This window comes from Pagrus pagrus (genome assembly GCF_965226575.1).
Source record: "Pagrus pagrus genome assembly, chromosome: 2".
Lineage (NCBI taxonomy): Eukaryota > Metazoa > Chordata > Actinopteri > Spariformes > Sparidae > Pagrus > Pagrus pagrus.
This window is the reverse complement of record NC_140186.1, coordinates 387457-410014: the sequence shown is the minus strand read 5'-3', so window position 1 is coordinate 410014 and position 22558 is coordinate 387457. Positions and strand designations below refer to the sequence as shown.

At 48.8% G+C, this 22558-nt stretch overlaps 1 protein-coding gene across 4 annotated transcripts; it reads right to left on the bottom strand.

Annotated features, from left to right (window-relative positions):
- Positions 1-735: 735 nt before the first annotated feature.
- alg13 (ALG13 UDP-N-acetylglucosaminyltransferase subunit) lies at positions 736-21866 on the bottom strand. Of its 4 annotated transcripts, none has more exons than XM_084381708.1 (25): positions 21655-21866; positions 21181-21264; positions 20478-20528; positions 20280-20326; positions 20087-20159; positions 19605-19686; positions 19120-19285; positions 18923-18983; positions 18698-18815; positions 18320-18384; positions 15556-15656; positions 15212-15297; positions 7704-7977; positions 7319-7423; positions 6564-6702; positions 5967-6123; positions 5582-5617; positions 5442-5497; positions 4833-4910; positions 3820-3946; positions 3620-3739; positions 3187-3227; positions 2923-3037; positions 1799-1909; positions 736-1662 (listed from the first exon to the last, which is right to left on the bottom strand). In XM_084381708.1, exons 1-25 carry the CDS (start codon positions 21772-21774, stop codon positions 1280-1282), a joined length of 2796 nt encoding a protein of 931 aa, XP_084237834.1. In that variant the 5' UTR covers positions 21775-21866; the 3' UTR covers positions 736-1279. The 4 variants fall into 4 exon arrangements, with proteins under 4 accessions (XP_084237834.1, XP_084237833.1, XP_084237835.1 ...); XM_084381707.1 differs by having other exon boundaries at positions 7319-7426; positions 21655-21865; XM_084381709.1 differs by having other exon boundaries at positions 4842-4910; positions 7319-7426; positions 21655-21865.
- Positions 21867-22558: the final 692 nt, after the last annotated feature.

Here is a 22558-nt window from a genome sequence, read left to right as displayed (position 1 = left end):
TCAGGTTTTTAAGTCAGTCTGTTACCATGGAAACACTTGGTTTTGGTTTCACACTGAAGAACGACATGACCCACCTACTTCCTGTCCTCACACGCTGAGCTGCGTCTCTGTACTGCTCTCTGATTGGTCTGATGCTGTGACGTCAGTTCGTCTGGTGGCCTGTGACAGATTCATTTCACTGCTGCTGTAATAATATTGGTACGGTACAAACACTCAGCAGGAGGTTGAATTAAATGAACGTCCCCGTCGTGTCTGAACTTCCTGTAATCGATCCGTCTGTTCGACCGAACAGTCTGAAACAATGACAGTGAAGCTAGCTGATCCGGACTGCGACCACCTGCTCTCATTGGACCGCAGTCCGGGGTATGTGTCACACCTGTGAATCAGCTGATCATGATTCTGCTGACACGCTGCAGACAAACTGCATGGAGTAGAAACAGGAAGTCAAACACGGGAACAGAATGATGAACCTGTTAAATTTTCACAATAAAACTGTGCAGACTCCTGATGGTTCATCCCATCAGACAGGAGCAGGAACCATGTGACTACAGAGCCTCTCCAGGCTTCAGGTTCAAAAGCTTCTCCAGTTATTCTCCGTCACATCGTCACTGAACTCAAAATGTTCAGGAAGAGATAAAGGCATCATTTTTTGGGGGGTCTGACCGCAGCTGTGAACAACAGGAAGTTACAGGTCATGTGATCTTCATCAGTGAGAAGAAACAGGAAGTCATCGTGTGCTGGTGAAACAACCTTTATTCACCCAGAAACAAGAACAAACCACCATTTTCAACGTCAACATAAATATATCCCATCATAAACAAACAGGGACTGACCACGCCAGCATGCAGCCCCGCCCCCTCCCTCTGATTGGATGCCTGACATTAGAAAGATAAACTGCACTAACATCTTTAACAAACAGAAATAGAAATTGACCAAATCATTGGTCGGCTCCGAGGCCCCTGCCACCTGCGTTCCCATGGCAACATCAGGGATCCACTCACTAATGAGGTAAACAATTAACAAATGACTTGAACAGAAAGTGACTCTCTGGCAGGTGTGCTGCGTTTCTGTGGTTCTGATACATTTTTGGCACTTGATTAGAAAAAAAATGGGGGAGATTGAGCCACAACAGAACTGTGCCGGTTCTTCACTACAGTCAGTGTGAAGCTAAGATGCTAAGATGCTAACACCTATAACTAAAACATGTTGAACAGTCTTCTTCTCTGACAGCTTCCACATGAGCCACGAGCTGACAGCTGTGAGGTGTCAGCAGAACACATTAGATGGTGGGGGGGATGTAGTGTGTGGCCATGTGGTGAGGGGGCGGGGCTGTGATGTAACTGACCATGTGGGCGGGGTTGGGGGCGGGGCAGTAGACTCGTGGGGCATGGCCTCCAGTCGGTAGGGTCCCCCAGTGGGTGGAGGGGGGTAGGCAGGGGTGGTAGGAGGAGTGATGGGAGAGGTGGGTGGGGTGAGGGTGAGCAGGATGAGGAAGAGGGGGAGGGGCAGAGGGCAGGTAGGCTGTAGGGGGCGGGGCTTCATATGGCAGGTGCATAAGTGAGGGAGCTGGCATCTGATCTGGGTACAGGAGGACAGAGGAGGGGGTGGAGCCTGGGGGGGCAGGGCTGACAGAGGAGGAACCCTCCATGGAGGAGGCGGGGCCTGACGATAGGGGAGGAGACAAAACAAATCAAAATAATTAAAGGCTCCACCTCCAGTGATGTCACCTGAGTCACAGTTGGACTGAGGAGGAAGATGATGACTGTTGGGCTCTTCCTCACACATCATCAGTACTTACCGCCGCTGCTGTGTCCGTCTGCCTGTCCGTCTGCTGCCCTGCTGGATTCTGGGTAGGAGGAGGGGGGCTGATGGGGCCCCCGGGCTGTGTCAGGGTAAGAAGGAGGGGCAGCTGGGGACAGAAGACCAGGACCGGGTCAGTCGGTCTACAGGAAGGAGAGGTTCTACTTCCTGTTAGGTCTGACCGCTAATTTACAATAACTCACTGATCAACTGACTCACTCATTGACTCACTCACCGACTCACTCATCAACTGACTCACTCAACTAACTAACTCACTCACTGACTCACTCATCAACTGACTCACTCACTCATCAACTGACTCACTGACCAACTGACTCACTCACTGACTCACTCATCAACTGACTGACCAACTGACTCACTCACTCATCAACTGACTCACTCACTGACTCACTCATCAACTGACTCACTCATCAACTGACTCACTCAACTAACTAACTCACTCACTGACTCACTCATCAACTGACTCACTCATCAACTGACTCACTCAACTAACTAACTCACTCACTGACTCACTCATCAACTGACTGACCAACTGTCTCACTCATCAACTGACTCACTCACTCATCAACTGACTCACTGACCAACTGACTCACTCACTGACTCACTCACTGACCAACTGACTCACTCACTGACTCACTCACTCATCAACTGACTCACTCATCAACTGACTCACTCACTGACTCACTCATCAACTGACTCACTCACTGACTCACTCATCAACTGACTGACCAACTGACTCACTCACTCATCAACTGACTCACTCACTGACTCACTCACTCATCAACTGACTCACTCAGACTCACTCATCAACTGACTGACCAACTGACTCACTCACTCACTCATCAACTGACTCACTCACTGACTCACTCATCAACTGACTCATTGTTGAACTGACCCTAACAAAACCTCCCCTCAGTGATATAACAGGACTCTTATTGTGTAAAAATCTGACTATCTGGTGGTTCGATCACAGCAGCTCCTGGTGGATGTTAGGGGAACAGCAACTGCAGATTGGTGATTGGTGATTGGCGATACCTGCAGCCAATGAACTGACGGTTTTCTTTCACCCAGCAGCCAATCAGTGAGGGTTGTCGGTCTTACCGTGCAGGGGGGACTCCTGGCTCAGGTACGGGGTGTAGTGCTGGTAGGGGTACGGGTTCTCAGGTGAGGTGGCGGGGTACGCCACCTGCTGCTGCCAACAGCTCTGATGGTACCACTGTGAAGAGAAGGATACACCTATAGCTCCAACACACCTGAGGTTTGACAGCATGCATTAAGATAACAGGTGTGTGTGTGTGTGTGTGTGTGTCATCAGGACGACAGATTCTTCATACAGTACATCTGAGTGAAGCAGCTGACTCTTACCTGGACTCCGAGGTTGAAGTAATACTGGAGGACTCTGCAGTCTGCGCATACACACACACACACACACACACACACACACACTAACATGAGCACTACACACAGATCAGTGTGGGACAGGAAGCTGCAGCAGGAAGTGATGTCATGTTCAGACTTCAGACTCGTCCCAACTGAAAAATGACTTTCCCTCCACAATGTGTTGGTGATGTTAACCAATCAGAGCACAGAGCGCTCTTCACCTGTAAACATGGTGCCGTGAAGGAGGAGTGGATTTACAAACCAGGACACTAGCCCCGCCTTCCCACTGACGTCACATAGGTCATGAAAGTCAGCAAGCTGTGATTGGTTAAGGGTGAACATGTAGTCATCACTAATCTGAGACGAGCAGCTGAAGCCTGAACCCGACATGTCGACCTTCAGCGTGTTGACCTCTGACCTCTGGGTAGATCACTGCCGTTAGGGTCGTAGGAGTAAGGGGGCGGAGCTACCACGGTGCACAGAGCCTCACCCAACTCATTAACCAACCAGGGAGAGGCAGCTGGGATCGCCATGGCAACTAAGAACAGAAACCACTACATCAATATAGCACTTACTTTTTGTGTGTGTGTCTGTGGGTGGGTGGGTGTGCGTGTGTACCTGAGCGTGTTTGTGTGTGTGTGGCTGGTGGCAGGTGAGCAGCTGCAGGAACACGTGATGATGGAGAGGAGGGTGAGGAGGAAGAAGAGGAGGGTGAAGAGCAGATGACTGCTAATGGCTTCACCACCTGTAACGCACACGCACACTATATTTGTGATGAACACCATGAGACAATCAGTGACTGAATCAGCCTCTGAGAAATGTAAACATGACTGCTGTTGTGTTTATTTCCTTGTTTGTTATGTTGTAATGTGCTGAGTGTAATGTGTATTTGTTGTTGTGTTATAACGTGTTGTGTGTGGTGTTATAATGCGTTGTGTGATAATGTGTTTTTTTATAATGTGTTGTGTTATAATGTGTTGGTTTGTGTTATTATGTGTTGTGTGTTATGTGTTGTGTCATTGTGTTATGTGTTATAATGCGTTGTTGTGTTATATGCGTCGTGTTATAATGCGTTGTTGTGTTATGTGTTATAATGCGTCATTGTGTTATAATGCGTCGTTGTGTTATGTGTCATTGTGTTGTGTTATTATTATTAATCTTTATTGCAGACACAAAAAGTGGTCCATATCATCATATTATAATGCGTCATTGTGTTATAATGTGTTGTGTTATAATGCGTTGTTGTGTTATGCGTCATTGTGTTATAATGCGTCATTGTGTTATATGTGTCATTGTGTTATAATGCATCATTGTGTTATGTGTCGTGTTATAATGTGTTGTGTTATAATGCGTCATTGTGTTATATGTGTCGTGTTATAATGCATCATTGTGTTATATGTGTCGTTGTGTTAAAATGTGTTGTGTTATAATGTGTTATAATGCGTCATTGTGTTATAATGTGTTGTTGTGTTATAATGAGTCATTGTTGTAATGCGTTGTTGTGTTATAATATGTTATAATGTGTCACTGTGTTATAACGTGTTGTTGTGTGTTATGTGTTAGAATATGTTACAATGTGTTGTGGGTACTGTCATCATTGTGTCCTCTGCTCTGATCTTTGTATACATTACATCCTCCACCTGCTGTGTGTAGCTGTAGTTCATATCTGGTCTTGATGGAGAGTCAGCTGTAGCTCCTTCCTGCTCATCCTTTCACAATAAGAAAAAAACATCAGACAGTTTTTTTTCTTCTTCCTCTGTAGCTCTGAGATGTATGACATCACTGATCATGTGACCTGGTCGGCACACCTGCACTTCAACTCACGGCACAATCTCGGGGACCTATGATGCATGGGCGGGTTTTAGTGGTGATTTCAGATTTGAGGTCAGTGGTGAGAATCTCTCTGTACGCTGATGATACTCTGCTCTTTGCACTGTGTTCCTCAGTCTCCTCCCATCTACTCAGTCCAGGTTTAAACTGAACCTAACATCCTGACAGGTGATGAGAGCTGTTCATCACTGTTTGAAAAGTATTCCTACAATCACCTTTATTTCATAATAATAAATGTCAGATCATGAGGGGGAGGGACGCTCTGATTTCTTGTTGTTTGATTGCGTTTAATTTTCCTGAACGTTTGGTCTCTGTGGCTCCGACTTGGAACCCCGAGATAATAAATGCTTCACTGGAACAGTGTTGAAGCAGTTGTTCTGTGACATGGAGCAGCAGGTCAGGTATGTTACCTGGTTGGTAGAGGGCTCAGCAGCCGTGTAAACACCTGAGGTCTGGTAGCCCTGATCTGCAACAGTTCACATTCACACGTGAGTCATTTCCTGTCTTCAGACGCAGACACTGAGCTGTGTGTGAAGGTAACGTTACTCACCCCGAGTCATGTAGATGAAGTCCTCTGTGTACTCAGCTGAAAAACACACATGAATTGTGTCACGTGTTTACAGAGAAAACAAAACAAAAAATCATCATCAATGAAACTGGACACTTCCTCCAGAATTTTCCAAAATAAAAGCGGGGGCACTAGGGAGCTTTTAATGTGAAACATTTAGAAATTGTTGTGATGTAACAATGATAAAAGGACAAGACGTGAGCATAGATAATAAACATGTTTGAATCTCTTTGCAGGTGACTGAGTGAAGGCTGTGACTTCCTCCTGACAATTGAAGGGACACTTGTTCAGGTTAGGTCATGTTTAATTCCTCCTCTGATCCTTTCATTAATTATTTTCTACATTTATTTTATGTGTTCCTCCTCACCCTGGTCCTCGACAGTACTCGCATCCTCCTGGTCCTCCTCCGATGAACAGACGGGGGTGTTTCCAGGTGGAGGTGCGGGGGGGAGGGGCCCTGGGCCTCTCTGAACCCTGTAGGAGGAACCAGAGGGGGGAGGCGGGGCTGGCGGCACAGCCTGACCCTGAGGGAAAAGTCAGATCATGTAACATACACAGTAAATGTTACTGTCCATGTTCACATCACAACAATCTGTAGAGTCAACACAGACCTGTTCCATGAAGAACATTCAGTGTTTCAGTTTGACTCATTTTACAGTCGGCCCCACTGATTCATTCAACTTTAATCCAGACATTACAGGCTCCAGGTCCAAAGTGATCGTTACAGACCAGTTTTCCACAATAAAATTCAAGAGTGTCCAGGAGCTCATAGTTCAGTTGTCAACGTCCTGTTTGAGTCGACAAAGTATTTATTTACTATCGATGTTCAGGTTCAGTGTTTCACTTTGTAAATGTTTTCTAAACTAAATAACATCAATTAACTTCTGAAAAATGAAAAACTGAAATCTTAATTGCTGGTTATTTTACGTTTAATGACATCATGTGTGTTCTTTTCTTTTCTCACCGGAAGTGGAGGGAAGACGGCATCACCGCCGTCATCAAGCTGGTAGTATGCAATAGTTGGGTCCAGATCCGTCGTCTCGTCCACAGAGAAACCAAACTGACAGTCTTTATTCAGAGCTGCCAGCTGACGGCGACTACGACTGAACGCACAGACGACAAATTAACAACCGACTGACACCAATCACTGCTGATCAACTGATTACTCAGATACAAGAGGCACCTTCATGCTTTAACTTGCTGATGATGTATAAAAGGTATACAGGATTTTAAGTTGTTCTAATGGCATTATTGAAGGTTGGTTGCTGTAGACGTCTGCCAGATGGCAGTTTTCAGATCAACTGAGCAGCTGTTGAGATGTGTCACCTCTTCTCAGCAGACTGACGGTGTGCTGCTGCTGTTATTCTGGTGACACTGACAGTAAATCTGCCGCAGGCTTCTTCTGCTACCATGCTTCAAGTGCACATAACATATGTACTTCACAGCCGTGCTGATGTCTTGGATCTGGTCTCCTCCTTTGGTCTTACAATACATCAACTCTACAGCCTCAACCTTAATATCTCTGACCACCTGACAGTCACTATGGATATCCACTTCCCTCTCCCCATCCCAAAACACAAACACAAAATATCCATCACAAAACTCAAACCCATCTCCCCCCCAGCCTCTCGTGAGTAAAATGTCCGCCTCCCCTGCCGTCTGATTGTAAAATGGCTGACAAACATGCGTCCGCGTGTCTTTTTCAGTTGTTTTCTTTACCGTGGCCTGAAGGCGTAGTTCTCGTAGTCATGACAATATCGTCTGCCAGGGTGGTAATAGGTCAACTGTGGACCAAGTAGGTGACGGTTCAGGAAACGGGTGGAGCTTCTGACCAGAAACCATGACACACACACACACACGCACACGCACACGCACACACACACACACACACACAAAAAACAATGCAGACTATCAATCTTTTAAGTCATGGATCAATCACACTTTGTTTTTCTCTGTTTGGAAAGGTTTCGTCTGACCAGCAGTCCAACACAAACATGTAACCGTACAGGAACAAAAATAACCTGTCCAGAAAAGGTTATCTGTATAGATGCAGAGGTGTTCAAATAATTAACAGACAGGTAAATGTCAGGTATAACAATTCTACCTGGTTGCTCCATAGCGAGGGGGTCTGGCGGTCGGGTGGTGGTGGTGGTGGTGTGGGGGAGCGTAAGGGTCGTAGGTAAGGGCTCCTGGTGATGGGGGCGGGGGCGGCCGGGGGTGACCTGCTGGTTGAAAGCGGGGGGGCAGGCCAGAGGGGGCCGGGCCTCCGTAGGAGGACTGGGACGTAATCAGCAGCTCAGCCCCCTTCACACCACTGCTGCCCCGAGACTTCCTGAAGTATCGATGGCGGTGATGACGTTGACCCCGAGAGTCCAAGTCTGACAAGGAAAGAAAAGACATTCGCAGAGACAAAGACAGTCATGAGGGAAATGTTTAGAGGACATTACAGAGAGTCAGGAGGACGTCACAGAGAGTCAGGAGGACGTTACAGAGAGTCAGGAGGACGTCACAGAGAGTCAGGAGGACTTTACAGTGAGTCAGGAGGACGTCACAGAGAGTCAGGAGGACGTCACAGAGAGTCAGGAGGACGTTACAGGACGACACAGAGAGTCAGGAGGATGTTACAGAGTCAGGAGGACCTTACAGAGAGTCAGGAGGACGTTACAGAGAGTCAGGAGGACGTTACAGTGAGTCAGGAGGACGTTACAGAGTCAGGAGGACGTCACAGAGAGTCAGGAGGACGTTACAGAGTCAGGAGGACTTTACAGAGAGTCAGGAGGACGTCACAGAGAGTCAGGAGGACTTTACAGTGAGTCAGGAGGACGTTACAGAGTCAGGAGGACCTTACAGTGAGTCAGGAGGACGTTACAGAGTCAGGAGGACGTTACAGAGTCAGGAGGACGTCACAGAGAGTCAGGAGGACGTCACAGTGAGTCAGGAGGACGTTACAGTGAGTCAGGAGGACGTCACAGAGAGTCAGGAGGACGTCACAGAGAGTCAGGAGGACGTTACAGGACGACACAGAGAGTCAGGAGGATGTTACAGAGTCAGGAGGACCTTACAGAGAGTCAGGAGGACGTTACAGAGAGTCAGGAGGACGTTACAGTGAGTCAGGAGGACGTTACAGAGTCAGGAGGACGTCACAGAGAGTCAGGAGGACGTTACAGAGTCAGGAGGACCTTACAGTGAGTCAGGAGGACGTTACAGAGTCAGGAGGACGTTACAGTGAGTCAGGAGGACGTCACAGAGAGTCAGGAGGACGTCACAGAGAGTCAGGAGGACGTTACAGAGAGTCAGGAGGATGTTTCAGGACATCACAGAGAGTCAGGAGGACGTTTCAGGACGTCACCGAGAGTCAGGAGGATGTTACAGAGAGTCAGGAGGACGTCACAGAGTCAGGAGGACATTACAGAGTCAGGAGGACGTTACAGTGAGTCAGGAGGACGACACAGAGAGTCAGGAGGACGTTACAGAGAGTCAGGAGGATGTTTCAGGACGTCACAGAGAGTCAGGAGGACGTCACAGAGAGTCAGGAGGACGTTTCAGGACGTCACAGAGAGTCAGGAGGACGTTACAGAGAGTCAGGAGGACGTTACAGAGAGTCAGGAGGACGACACAGAGAGTCAGGAGGACGTTACAGAGTCAGGAGGACGTTACAGTGAGTCAGGAGGACGTTACAGTGAGTCAGGAGGACATTACAGACGTCACAGAGAGTCAGGAGGACGTTACAGTGAGTCAGGAGGACATTACAGAGTCAGGAGGACGTCACACTGAGTCAGGAGGACGTCACAGAGAGTCAGGAGGACATTACAGAGTCAGGAGGACGTTACAGTGAGTCAGGAGGACGTCACAGAGAGTCAGGAGGACGTCACAGAGAGTCAGGAGGACGTCACAGAGAGTCAGGAGGACATTACAGAGAGTCAGGAGGACGTCACAGAGAGTCAGGAGGACGTTACAGTGAGTCAGGAGGACGTTACAGAGAGTCAGGAGGACGTTACAGTGAGTCAGGAGGACGTTACAGTGAGTCAGGAGGACATTACAGAGAGTCAGGAGGACCTTACAGAGTCAGGAGGACGTTACAGAGTCAGGAGGACGTTACAGAGAGTCAGGAGGACGCTTTCAGGACGTCACAGAGAGTCAGGAGGACGTTACAGAGAGTCAGGAGGACGTTACAGGACGTCACAGAGAGTCAGGAGGACGTTTCAGGACGTCACAGAGAGTCAGGAGGACGTTTCAGGACGTCACAGAGAGTCAGGAGGACGTTACAGAGAGTCAGGAGGACGTTACAGAGAGTCAGGAGGACGTTACAGAGAGTCAGGAGGACGACACAGAGAGTCAGGAGGACGACACAGAGTCAGGAGGACGTTACAGTGAGTCAGGAGGACATTACAGACGTCACAGAGAGTCAGGAGGACGTTACAGTGAGTCAGGAGGACATTACAGAGTCAGGAGGACGTCACACTGAGTCAGGAGGACGTCACAGAGAGTCAGGAGGACATTACAGAGTCAGGAGGACGTTACAGTGAGTCAGGAGGACGTTACAGAGTCAGGAGGACGTTACAGTGAGTCAGGAGGACGTTACAGAGTCAGGAGGACGTTACAGTGAGTCAGGAGGACGTTACAGAGTCAGGAGGACGTTACAGAGAGTCAGGAGGACGTCACAGAGAGTCAGGAGGACGTCACAGAGAGTCAGGAGGACGTTACAGTGAGTCAGGAGGACGTTACAGTGAGTCAGGAGGACGTTACAGAGAGTCAGGAGGACCTTACAGAGTCAGGAGGACGTTACAGTGAGTCAGGAGGACGTTACAGAGAGTCAGGAGGACGTTACAGGACGTCACAGAGAGTCAGGAGGACGTTTCAGGACGTCACAGAGAGTCAGGAGGACGTTACAGAGAGTCAGGAGGACGTTACAGAGAGTCAGGAGGACGACACAGAGTCAGGAGGACGTTACAGAGTCAGGAGGACGTTACAGTGAGTCAGGAGGACATTACAGAAGTCACAGAGAGTCAGGAGGACGTCACACTGAGTCAGGAGGACGTCACAGAGAGTCAGGAGGACATTACAGAGTCAGGAGGACGTTACAGTGAGTCAGGAGGACGTCACAGAGAGTCAGGAGGACATTACAGAGAGTCAGGAGGACGTCACAGAGAGTCAGGAGGACGTTACAGTGAGTCAGGAGGACATTACAGACGTTACAGAGAGTCAGGAGGACGTCACAGAGAGTCAGGAGGACGCTTTCAGGACGTCACAGAGAGTCAGGAGGACGTTACAGAGAGTCAGGAGGACGCTTTCAGGACGTCACAGAGAGTCAGGAGGACGTTACAGTGAGTCAGGAGGACATTACAGAGTCAGGAGGACGTTGCAGTGAGTCAGGAGGACGTTACAGAGTCAGGAGGACGTTACAGTGAGTCAGGAGGACGTTACAGTGAGTCAGGAGGACGTTACAGAGTCAGGAGGACGTTACAGAGAGTCAGGAGGACGTTACAGTGAGTCAGGAGGACGTTACAGAGAGTCAGGAGGACGTTACAGTGAGTCAGGAGGACGTTACAGAGTCAGGAGGACGTTACAGAGAGTCAGGAGGACGTTACAGAGAGTCAGGAGGACGTTACAGAGTCAGGAGGACGTTACAGTGAGTCAGGAGGACGTTACAGAGAGTCAGGAGGACGTTACAGTGAGTCAGGAGGACGTTACAGAGTCAGGAGGACGTTACAGTGAGTCAGGAGGACGTTACAGAGAGTCAGGAGGACGTTACAGAGTCAGGAGGACGCTACAGAGTCAGGAGGACGTTACAGAGTCAGGAGGACGTTACAGTGAGTCAGGAGGACGTTACAGAGAGTCAGGAGGACGTTACAGTGAGTCAGGAGGACGTTACAGAGTCAGGAGGACGTCACAGAGAGTCAGGAGGACGTTACAGAGTCAGGAGGACCTTACAGTGAGTCAGGAGGACGTTACAGAGTCAGGAGGACGTTACAGTGAGTCAGGAGGACGTCACAGAGAGTCAGGAGGACGTCACAGAGAGTCAGGAGGACGTTACAGAGAGTCAGGAGGATGTTTCAGGACATCACAGAGAGTCAGGAGGACGTTTCAGGACGTCACCGAGAGTCAGGAGGATGTTACAGAGAGTCAGGAGGACGTCACAGAGTCAGGAGGACATTACAGAGTCAGGAGGACGTTACAGTGAGTCAGGAGGACGACACAGAGAGTCAGGAGGACGTTACAGAGAGTCAGGAGGATGTTTCAGGACGTCACAGAGAGTCAGGAGGACGTCACAGAGAGTCAGGAGGACGTTTCAGGACGTCACAGAGAGTCAGGAGGACGTTACAGAGAGTCAGGAGGACGTTACAGAGAGTCAGGAGGACGACACAGAGAGTCAGGAGGACGTTACAGAGTCAGGAGGACGTTACAGTGAGTCAGGAGGACGTTACAGTGAGTCAGGAGGACATTACAGACGTCACAGAGAGTCAGGAGGACGTTACAGTGAGTCAGGAGGACATTACAGAGTCAGGAGGACGTCACACTGAGTCAGGAGGACGTCACAGAGAGTCAGGAGGACATTACAGAGTCAGGAGGACGTTACAGTGAGTCAGGAGGACGTCACAGAGAGTCAGGAGGACGTCACAGAGAGTCAGGAGGACGTCACAGAGAGTCAGGAGGACATTACAGAGAGTCAGGAGGACGTCACAGAGAGTCAGGAGGACGTTACAGTGAGTCAGGAGGACGTTACAGAGAGTCAGGAGGACGTTACAGTGAGTCAGGAGGACGTTACAGTGAGTCAGGAGGACATTACAGAGAGTCAGGAGGACCTTACAGAGTCAGGAGGACGTTACAGAGTCAGGAGGACGTTACAGAGAGTCAGGAGGACGCTTTCAGGACGTCACAGAGAGTCAGGAGGACGTTACAGAGAGTCAGGAGGACGTTACAGGACGTCACAGAGAGTCAGGAGGACGTTTCAGGACGTCACAGAGAGTCAGGAGGACGTTTCAGGACGTCACAGAGAGTCAGGAGGACGTTACAGAGAGTCAGGAGGACGTTACAGAGAGTCAGGAGGACGACACAGAGAGTCAGGAGGACGACACAGAGTCAGGAGGACGTTACAGTGAGTCAGGAGGACATTACAGACGTCACAGAGAGTCAGGAGGACGTTACAGTGAGTCAGGAGGACATTACAGAGTCAGGAGGACGTCACACTGAGTCAGGAGGACGTCACAGAGAGTCAGGAGGACATTACAGAGTCAGGAGGACGTTACAGTGAGTCAGGAGGACGTTACAGAGTCAGGAGGACGTTACAGTGAGTCAGGAGGACGTTACAGAGTCAGGAGGACGTTACAGTGAGTCAGGAGGACGTTACAGAGTCAGGAGGACGTTACAGAGAGTCAGGAGGACGTCACAGAGAGTCAGGAGGACGTCACAGAGAGTCAGGAGGACGTTACAGTGAGTCAGGAGGACGTTACAGTGAGTCAGGAGGACGTTACAGAGAGTCAGGAGGACCTTACAGAGTCAGGAGGACGTTACAGAGAGTCAGGAGGACGTTACAGTGAGTCAGGAGGACGTTACAGAGAGTCAGGAGGACGTTACAGGACGTCACAGAGAGTCAGGAGGACGTTTCAGGACGTCACAGAGAGTCAGGAGGACGTTACAGAGAGTCAGGAGGACGTTACAGAGAGTCAGGAGGACGACACAGAGTCAGGAGGACGTTACAGAGTCAGGAGGACGTTACAGTGAGTCAGGAGGACATTACAGAAGTCACAGAGAGTCAGGAGGACGTCACACTGAGTCAGGAGGACGTCACAGAGAGTCAGGAGGACATTACAGAGTCAGGAGGACGTTACAGTGAGTCAGGAGGACGTCACAGAGAGTCAGGAGGACATTACAGAGAGTCAGGAGGACGTCACAGAGAGTCAGGAGGACGTTACAGTGAGTCAGGAGGACATTACAGACGTTACAGAGAGTCAGGAGGACGTCACAGAGAGTCAGGAGGACGCTTTCAGGACGTCACAGAGAGTCAGGAGGACGTTACAGAGAGTCAGGAGGACGCTTTCAGGACGTCACAGAGAGTCAGGAGGACGTTACAGTGAGTCAGGAGGACATTACAGAGTCAGGAGGACGTTGCAGTGAGTCAGGAGGACGTTACAGAGTCAGGAGGACGTTACAGTGAGTCAGGAGGACGTTACAGTGAGTCAGGAGGACGTTACAGAGTCAGGAGGACGTTACAGAGAGTCAGGAGGACGTTACAGTGAGTCAGGAGGACGTTACAGAGAGTCAGGAGGACGTTACAGTGAGTCAGGAGGACGTTACAGAGTCAGGAGGACGTTACAGAGAGTCAGGAGGACGTTACAGAGAGTCAGGAGGACGTTACAGAGTCAGGAGGACGTTACAGTGAGTCAGGAGGACGTTACAGAGAGTCAGGAGGACGTTACAGTGAGTCAGGAGGACGTTACAGAGTCAGGAGGACGTTACAGTGAGTCAGGAGGACGTTACAGAGAGTCAGGAGGACGTTACAGAGTCAGGAGGACGCTACAGAGTCAGGAGGACGTTACAGAGTCAGGAGGACGTTACAGTGAGTCAGGAGGACGTTACAGTGAGTCAGGAGGACCTTACAGAGTCAGGAGGACGTTACAGTGAGTCAGGAGGACGTTACAGAGTCAGGAGGACGCTACAGAGAGTCAGGAGGACGTCACAGAGAGTCAGGAGGACCTTACAGAGAGTCAGGAGGACGTTACAGAGAGCCAGGAGGACGTTACAGTGAGTCAGGAGGACGTTACAGTGAGTCAGGAGGACGTTACAGAGTCAGGAGGACCTCACAGAGAGTCAGGAGGACGTTACAGAGTCAGGAGGACCTTACAGTGAGTCAGGAGGACCTTACAGTGAGTCAGGAGGACGTTACAGTGAGTCAGGAGGACGTTACAGAGAGTCAGGAGGACGTTACAGTGAGTCAGGAGGACGTTACAGAGAGTCAGGAGGACGTTACAGAGAGTCAGGAGGACGTTACAGTGAGTCAGGAGGACGTTACAGAGAGTCAGGAGGACGTTACAGAGAGTCAGGAGGATGTTACAGAGTCAGGAGGACCTTACAGAGAGTCAGGAGGACGTTACAGAGAGTCAGGAGGACGTTACAGTGAGTCAGGAGGACGTTACAGAGTCAGGAGGACGTCACAGAGAGTCAGGAGGACGTTACAGAGTCAGGAGGACCTTACAGTGAGTCAGGAGGACGTTACAGTGAGTCAGGAGGACGTTACAGAGAGTCAGGAGGACGTTACAGTGAGTCAGGAGGACGTTACAGTGAGTCAGGAGGACGTTACAGAGTCAGGAGGACGTTACAGAGAGTCAGGAGGACGTTACAGTGAGTCAGGAGGACGTTACAGTGAGTCAGGAGGACGTTACAGAGTCAGGAGGACGTTACAGAGAGTCAGGAGGACGTTACAGTGAGTCAGGAGGACGTTACAGTGAGTCAGGAAGATGTACAAGAGCTCAGAAAGGTAAAGTTGTCATATTTAAGGTTTTTGAACTTTTGGATATGAGAACCATGAGATATGAGAACGCAGAACACTAATGGTCTGTAGAGAACAGGAGGAGAATGAAGTAGTTGAACAAACTGGATCAAGTGTAAACATACCCAGGTCTCCTTTTCTAGTTGGAGCAGCAACGTTCCAGGCTGGAACTGGATTCACTGGTTTCAGATCAGTGAGAGGAACCAGGTGTCTAACACACAGAAGAGTTAGCATTGGAGATGAACTGTCGGCTGGAACTTAAAATCTGCTCTCCTGCTCAAAATCTGATCCGACTCAAGTGTGTCCATTTAAAAATGAGATGACCACACAACTTGTTGATAAAACACTTTCTTCTATGCGAGAATCAGGATCAACTTTAAGAATAATCCTCACTCATTCACAGGGCTGTTAGAGGATTCAGACGTTGTCAGGGTTAAAGTAAGTATGAGGATTAGGTTGTGTGTGATACTTCTCTCCCAGCTCCTCGATGAAGACGGTGACAGCTGATGAATGCGTTCCTACTTCCTGGATGAAGGCGTTGTAGTACTTCCCCTTCGGCTCCAGGCGCACCTGGAACACACAAAAGCTAAACGTATAGACGTCTGAGGCTTGATTTGGCAGTCAGATTTTAATCCTAGATATCAAACACATTTTATATGTTGTCTGGGCTGCCCAGATGATCAGGAGCAGTTCAGACTGGATCTGTTCACCCCTCACATTACCAGATAATCTGGGCCGACCTTCAGGACTGACCGAGCTCCTCCCCCCACACCTCCAGGGCTGATAATGGAAAAAAGCCTGGACTTGTTTCCGTGCCCCGGAAGGTTGGGAGGGGTGGTGCTATGTATGTGGCACCATTTTAACACATAACATATGTTACATTATTTGAAAATAACCCTTTTAGCTATCTTGCCACTTATAGATTATACTAAAGCAATACAAAAAAGGTCAGTAGGTGGCAATAGTACTCCAAAGTAGAAAAAGATTTGATTAGTAGCCTAACCATTGACTTAAAGGATAATTACAGTTTTTCTAGCAAAATATATGATCATTTACTCACCCAGATAACTTTGGTGTCATTTGGACGAAATTAGATCCAGTGTAGCGCCGATATATCCATATAATGCGAGTGACGGGGCAGCGACACACAGCCTCTATGAGCATTATCTGCCACGAAACTAGTTCATTTCACCAATATTTTGTTACGATACGCTCGTGCTATTCCCCTCTGAGTCCGGGCTCGTCTGTTGTCAACATCCGGGGTCTGTAGGTTGACCTACTACCTCTGACCTGGAAGATGTCGTCTCTGAGCTGCGCGCACCCGCGACAGCCGGCTTGTTTACCTGTAGCTGCTGCTGCTAGTTTGACCCCGGATGTTGACAACAGACGAGCCCGGACTCAGAGGGGAATAGCACGAGCGTATCATGACAAAATATTGGTGAAATGAACTAGTTTCGTGGCAGATAATGTGTTATATAGAGGCTGTGTGTCGCTGCCCCGTCACTCGCATTATATGGATATATCGGCGCTACACTGGATCTAATTTCGTCCAAACGACTTCAAATGACACCAAAGTTATCTGGGTGAGTACATGATCGTATATTTTGCTAGAAAAACGGTAGTTATCCTTTAAGGGCATGAACAAGGACACTTATTAACTTCTTTAAACATAAGTGCAAAATATGCACCATTCATTTTAAATACAGAAAACAGCCATTCAGCCACAGTTTCCAGCCACAGGAAACTACAGTTCAGTTAACAAAAACAATAAAGTGCTCCAAGAACTGGCAAGTAGAAGCTTACAGAGCCATCATTAAAGTGCACTAACACTTTTTTAGATCCAGCATCAATGCTGAGGCATTCGCAATGTTAACTTTCTTGCTGGCAAGGTGCTGGGTTTTCACACTGCCTGCATCCTCGTCATAAAATCGGACCAGTATGTTCATAATCCTATCCGTACTTTTGTCCGTGGCTTCATCGAAGTTGAGTGAAAACATGCCATTTTTTAGCTTCTCGGACCGAGTTCCCACGAGACGCCTTGTGTAATAAAATAACTAGCATGCTGCCTCGAAAGGGTCAGGTGCATGAGGGCCACTTTATCCCCCGCTAATTTCTTTGACAAACTGACGAGGGGTCGAGCGATGTTAAATGACAGGTTGTGCTCAGCAATGAAGGAGCAGACGCACATTTTTAAATCAGCCACACGATCAGTCACTGAGGGCGGATTGTCGGCCGTGGCTGTTGCCCCCGGCAAACGTGAGGTGTGTTGAATGGCACGGACAGCTGATTTATGACTTGGGTCCGACTCGTGCCGCTGGTTCCATAGATCAGCCGCCATCACTACCCACCTCCTCTATCCACGCCCAGCGCCATTTATTCTTAATGTCTTTGTCCACTTCGGCGGTGTCTTCTCCTGTTTTCATTAACCTGCGGTCCGTCCCGTGAGTTGTGGTGCGTCATTAGAATGGGGATCACTTTCGACAGCACGTGAAAGTCCCGCCCCCACCCTACTTCTGATTGGCTAGTAGGCCTCTTGTTAGAGTGGTTGAGAATGAAAGCTGCGCTTCTCTTGGATCCAGAGAAATGTGGTGAACCCCAATTTCATTTTTTTCCCGCAGTCACGCCAGAGATCTGGCACAGCGCCGGACTATCAGCCATGCACTTCTTCTCTGATAGTAGTCCTCCTGTAGTTTGAGCCTGGGCTTAGAGATCGTCAGACATCCAGAGAGAGCTCGGAGTAGAGCTGCTGAACAGAACCAGCTGAGGTGGTTCAACATCTGATCAGGATCCTTCTGGGCATCTTTCTTTAGAGGTCTTTCTGGACACACAAATGTTTTCAGACCCAGAACTCTAAGGAGCCATGATAGATCTCATCTGACCCGGGGATCCTCCAGGAGGAGCTGCAGTTTTAAACTTTACAGTTTTCAAATAGTTTCATCACAACTCCTGAGAACACACATACATTTCAAACATGGGCAGTTTTACAAGTAATGAGAGTGAGCAGCTCCACAGGTGACTGACACACACACACACACACACACACACACACACACACACACACACACACAGTTATTTCATTTAGTTCTTTATATTAAACATCAAACAAAAGCAGCCTTAACTTCCCCTTCTCTACTTCCCCTTCAAATTATTCTGGGAAATATGACATTAGTGTTAATTAACATTTGTGATGAACGTTCAGCAGGAGCTGGATGTGCTTTGTGTTTTCTTTTTACCTGACACTTGTCTCCCAGGAAGTACTGCCTCCCTGCGAACACCATGTAGTCCGTCTTCTGCATCTCTGTCACACACAGTAAACAGTCTAATGGACTAACAATATCGCCACTGTAACCACATTACAAAGCTATCAGTAATCTGATTACAGAGTAAACACCTTCATGTGCACATCTCAGCATCACTCAGGTGTGTTAACCTGCTGCTCAGGTGGGTGGTTATTGTCTGTTATGTAAACTCAAACTGTAATGCTGTCATCATGATGGAAGTCATGTAGCTACCTGTGACTATATGACTGTATGATAGAAACACGTGTTCATGTCAAACAACAGTAAACTATGTTATTCCCCAATACTGTGAAAACAATCGGGTGTGTGTACCTTTACAGGTGTCCTGCCAGACGTCAAACTCCAGGTTTCTATAAACTTCTCCATCCAGAGACTTCATCACTTTATAAGACAGAGACAGCCTATAGGGGGGCGGGGCTTCTACAGGAGGCTGACCAATGAAAACAGTCAGGATGAGTCACATGTTTCTGTACACATCACACACACACACACACACACACACACACACACACGGCATCCTTTCAGACATAAAGCCACCTTTGTGTCATCCGTCACTGCTCGCAGCTTCTCCTCAGCAGCTCCGCCCGACTCCTCCTCTCTGCAGGAGAAAACAAACATACACACCTGTCCAGTCTGTATGTAATGATGTCATCATACAGGTGAAGCTGATGCAACAGTAAGGTGTCGGGAGCTAACCTGTAACCATACATTAAAACATGTGTGTGTGTGTGTACCTGTGAGCTCGGTCCTCATGTGTGTCGTAGCCAATATCGATGTCACTACACATTGACGGGCTGTTTCTATAGCGACGACCTCCGACCCTGAAGGCCTCCATGGCCTGACCGAGCTCCGCCTCCTCCACCCCAAACACCTGAGTGTAGAGCAGCTCATACAGGAGAGCTACACACACACACACACACACACACACACACACACACACACACACACACACACACACACACACACACCATGTTTGTCCTTCACAACTAAAAATCAACCTGACTGATCTGAACCTTCAACAGGGTTATACTGACGATGATGAACGTCCTCATGATAATAAATGTCCTCATGAAAATAAATGTCCTCATGATAATAAATGTCCTCATTTTTATCCTACAGTGTCTTACAAGGGTCAACCCGTGGTCAGAGTGTAAAATGTTGCACTGTTCCTTTAAAACTGTCAATCATTCTGATCTGCCAATGGGTGATCAGTACTCACACTGACAGAGGGCGGCGGAGGCGGGGTAACTCCTTGGGTAAACAATGTCATAGTGACCGTTGATGGAGCAACACAGCGTCACCTAGGCAACACAGAAGACTGACAGTCAGCACTGACCAATCACATCACAGCGTTTAAGGTCATTTAAATATTTGAGTCTGATGAGTGAAACTGTTTTTCGTACCTGTCACCTGTACGTCACCTGTTCGTCACCTGTACGTCACCTGTACGTCACCTGTTCGTCACCTGTCATCACCTGTCTGTCACCTGTTCGTCACCTGTCGTCACCTGTCTGTCACCTGTTCGTCACCTGTCGTCACCTGTCTGTCACCTGTTCGTCACCTGTTCGTCACCTGTCTGTCACCTGTTCGTCACCTGTCTGTCACCTGTTTGCCAGCTGTACATCTGTGTACCTGTATTTCAGAATTTAAACATTTACTCTCATTATTGAGCCAATCACAATTCAGTCTGCTGATCATTACCTTGTCAACAAAGTCGTCCTCTGAGATCACTGTGGCTGGTTTCCCGGGGTAACGGTAGATCAGGAAACAACGCCTACACACACACACACACACACACACACACACACACACACACACACACAGACACACACAGGACACTGTGGAGATGTTGAACAGGTGCAGGCTGAGACTTGAGCAGTTGAGTGAAGCTCACCTGTAGAGCTGAGACAGAGCCTTGATCTCCACCTGACCCACTGTCTCCTGAAAACACACACACACACACACACACACACACACACACACACACACACACACACACACACACACACACACACACACACACACACAATTACAGCTGCTCACACTGTTCAGCTGTCAGTGGACCCAAGGGTCAAAGGTCACAGCAGCTCACCTTCGGGTCCTCCAGACGCTCCAGGTATTTCTCAAACGAACCTTCAACAAACTGACAGAGAGAAGAGGCGAGCTGAGCTCAGACGTGTTGTAGCTCAGTCTGAACTTTAGGAAGAGCTTTAATACAACAACACACAGAGACACGGCCTGTCCACACAGACACACACAGACGCACACAGAGACACACAGAGACACGGCCTGTCCACACAGACGCACACAGAGACACACAGAGACACGGCCTGTCCACACAGACACACACAGACGCACACAGAGACACACAGAGACACACAGAGACACGGCCTGTCCACACAGACACACACAGAAACACACAGAGACACACAGAGACACGGCCTGTCCACACAGACACACACAGAAACACACAGACGCACACAGAGACACACAGAGACACGGCCTGTCCACACAGACGCACACAGACACACACAGAGACACGGCCTGTCCACACAGACACACACAGACGCACACAGAGACACACAGAAACACACAGAGACACGGCCTGTCCACACAGACACACACAGACGCACACAGAGACACACAGAGACACGGCCTGTCCACACAGACACACACAGACGCACACAGACACACACAGAAACACACAGAGACACACAGAGACACGGCCTGTCCACACAGACTGAGTACAAGATGTTCATCTTCAGCTTCAGTCTGGGATCAACTCGTCCACTCACCGGCTCAAAGTTGCATCTGTTGGCTCTCATGAAGTCGGCGCAGTCCTGACGGATCCTCTGATGATAGTTCTGAGAGTAATACAGCTACACACACACACACACACACACACACACACACAGGTAATTAACAACCAAACAATCAGCTCAGAGGTCAGAGTCTAGATATTAGAGATGTGAGGACGGGGTGTTTCATTTCAGTCATGTAGAAATGGAGCAGCTTGTCTCCTTTAACCCTTTCATGTGTGGAATCCGTCCACGGGCTCACCTGTCCACGGGCTCACCTGTACTGTTTATTGTCTCTGACCGTTTGAGATGTGACATCTTCAATTCAAAATGGTGGAGGGCACACACACACACACACACACACACACAGCACCAGTCTGACCTCTGACCGCTGTGCCGGGTCAGAGGCGGCCCCTCTCCGCTGTTAGCTGCGGTCTAGCCTTTAGCCCGGCTCGGCTCGGCTCGGCTCACCTGTTCTGACACGGCTCGGAACAGACTGGACGCGTCCCGGGCCACCATCTTCCTGTAGAGGCCCAGACTGCACAGGTACTCGTCCATGTTGACGAAGTACTTCTTCAGGCCTTTCTGCATCCCTCCGCCGGCAGGTAACCGTCACGTCCTCGGTTCGGTCCGTAAGCAGCTCCGCTCAGACCCGCAGCACGAGCTCCACAGGTGGCTTCAATCAGCCTGATGAGCGCGCGACACCGCTGAGGCGTTCAGGCGGCCGCCGACGGTCCGAAATATGAGCTGCAGTCTAACCAACTGCAGCAGTACTGCTTTACTACAGTACTACAGTACTGCTTTACTACAGTACTGCTTTACTACAGTACTACAGTACTGCTTTACTACAGTACTGCTTTACTACAGTACTACTTTACTACAGTACTGCTTTACTACAGTACTACAGTACTGCCTTACAGTAATACAGTGCTGCTTTACTACAGTACTACAGTACTGCTTTACTACAGTACTGCTTTACTACAGTACTACAGTACTGCTTTACTACAGTACTGCTTTACTACAGTACTACTTTACTACAGTACTGCTTTACTACAGTACTACAGTACTGCCTTACAGTAATACAGTGCTGCTTTACTACAGTACTACAGTACTGCTTTACTACAGTACTGCTTTACTACAGTACTACTTTACTACAGTACTGCTTTACTACAGTACTACAGTACTGCCTTACAGTAATACAGTGCTGCTTTACTACAGTACTGCTGTACTACAGTACTACAGTACTGCTTTACTACAGTACTACTTTACTACAGTACTGCTTTACTACAGTACTACAGTACTGCTTTACAGTAATACAGTGCTGCTTTACTACAGTACTACTTTACTACAGCAATGCTTTACTACAGTACTGCTT

Coding starts and splice junctions, on each gene's coding strand:
- alg13 (XM_084381707.1), bottom strand. CDS start 21,774: ATGCAGAAAGGCCTGAAGAAGTACTTCGTCAACATGGACGAGTACCTG. Junction 18,385..18,697: donor CTGGCAGGACACCTGTAAAG/GTACACACACCC, acceptor TGTGTGTGACAG/AGATGCAGAAGACGGACTAC. Junction 4,911..5,441: donor CTGAGCCCTCTACCAACCAG/GTAACATACCTG, acceptor TTATTGTGAAAG/GATGAGCAGGAAGGAGCTAC.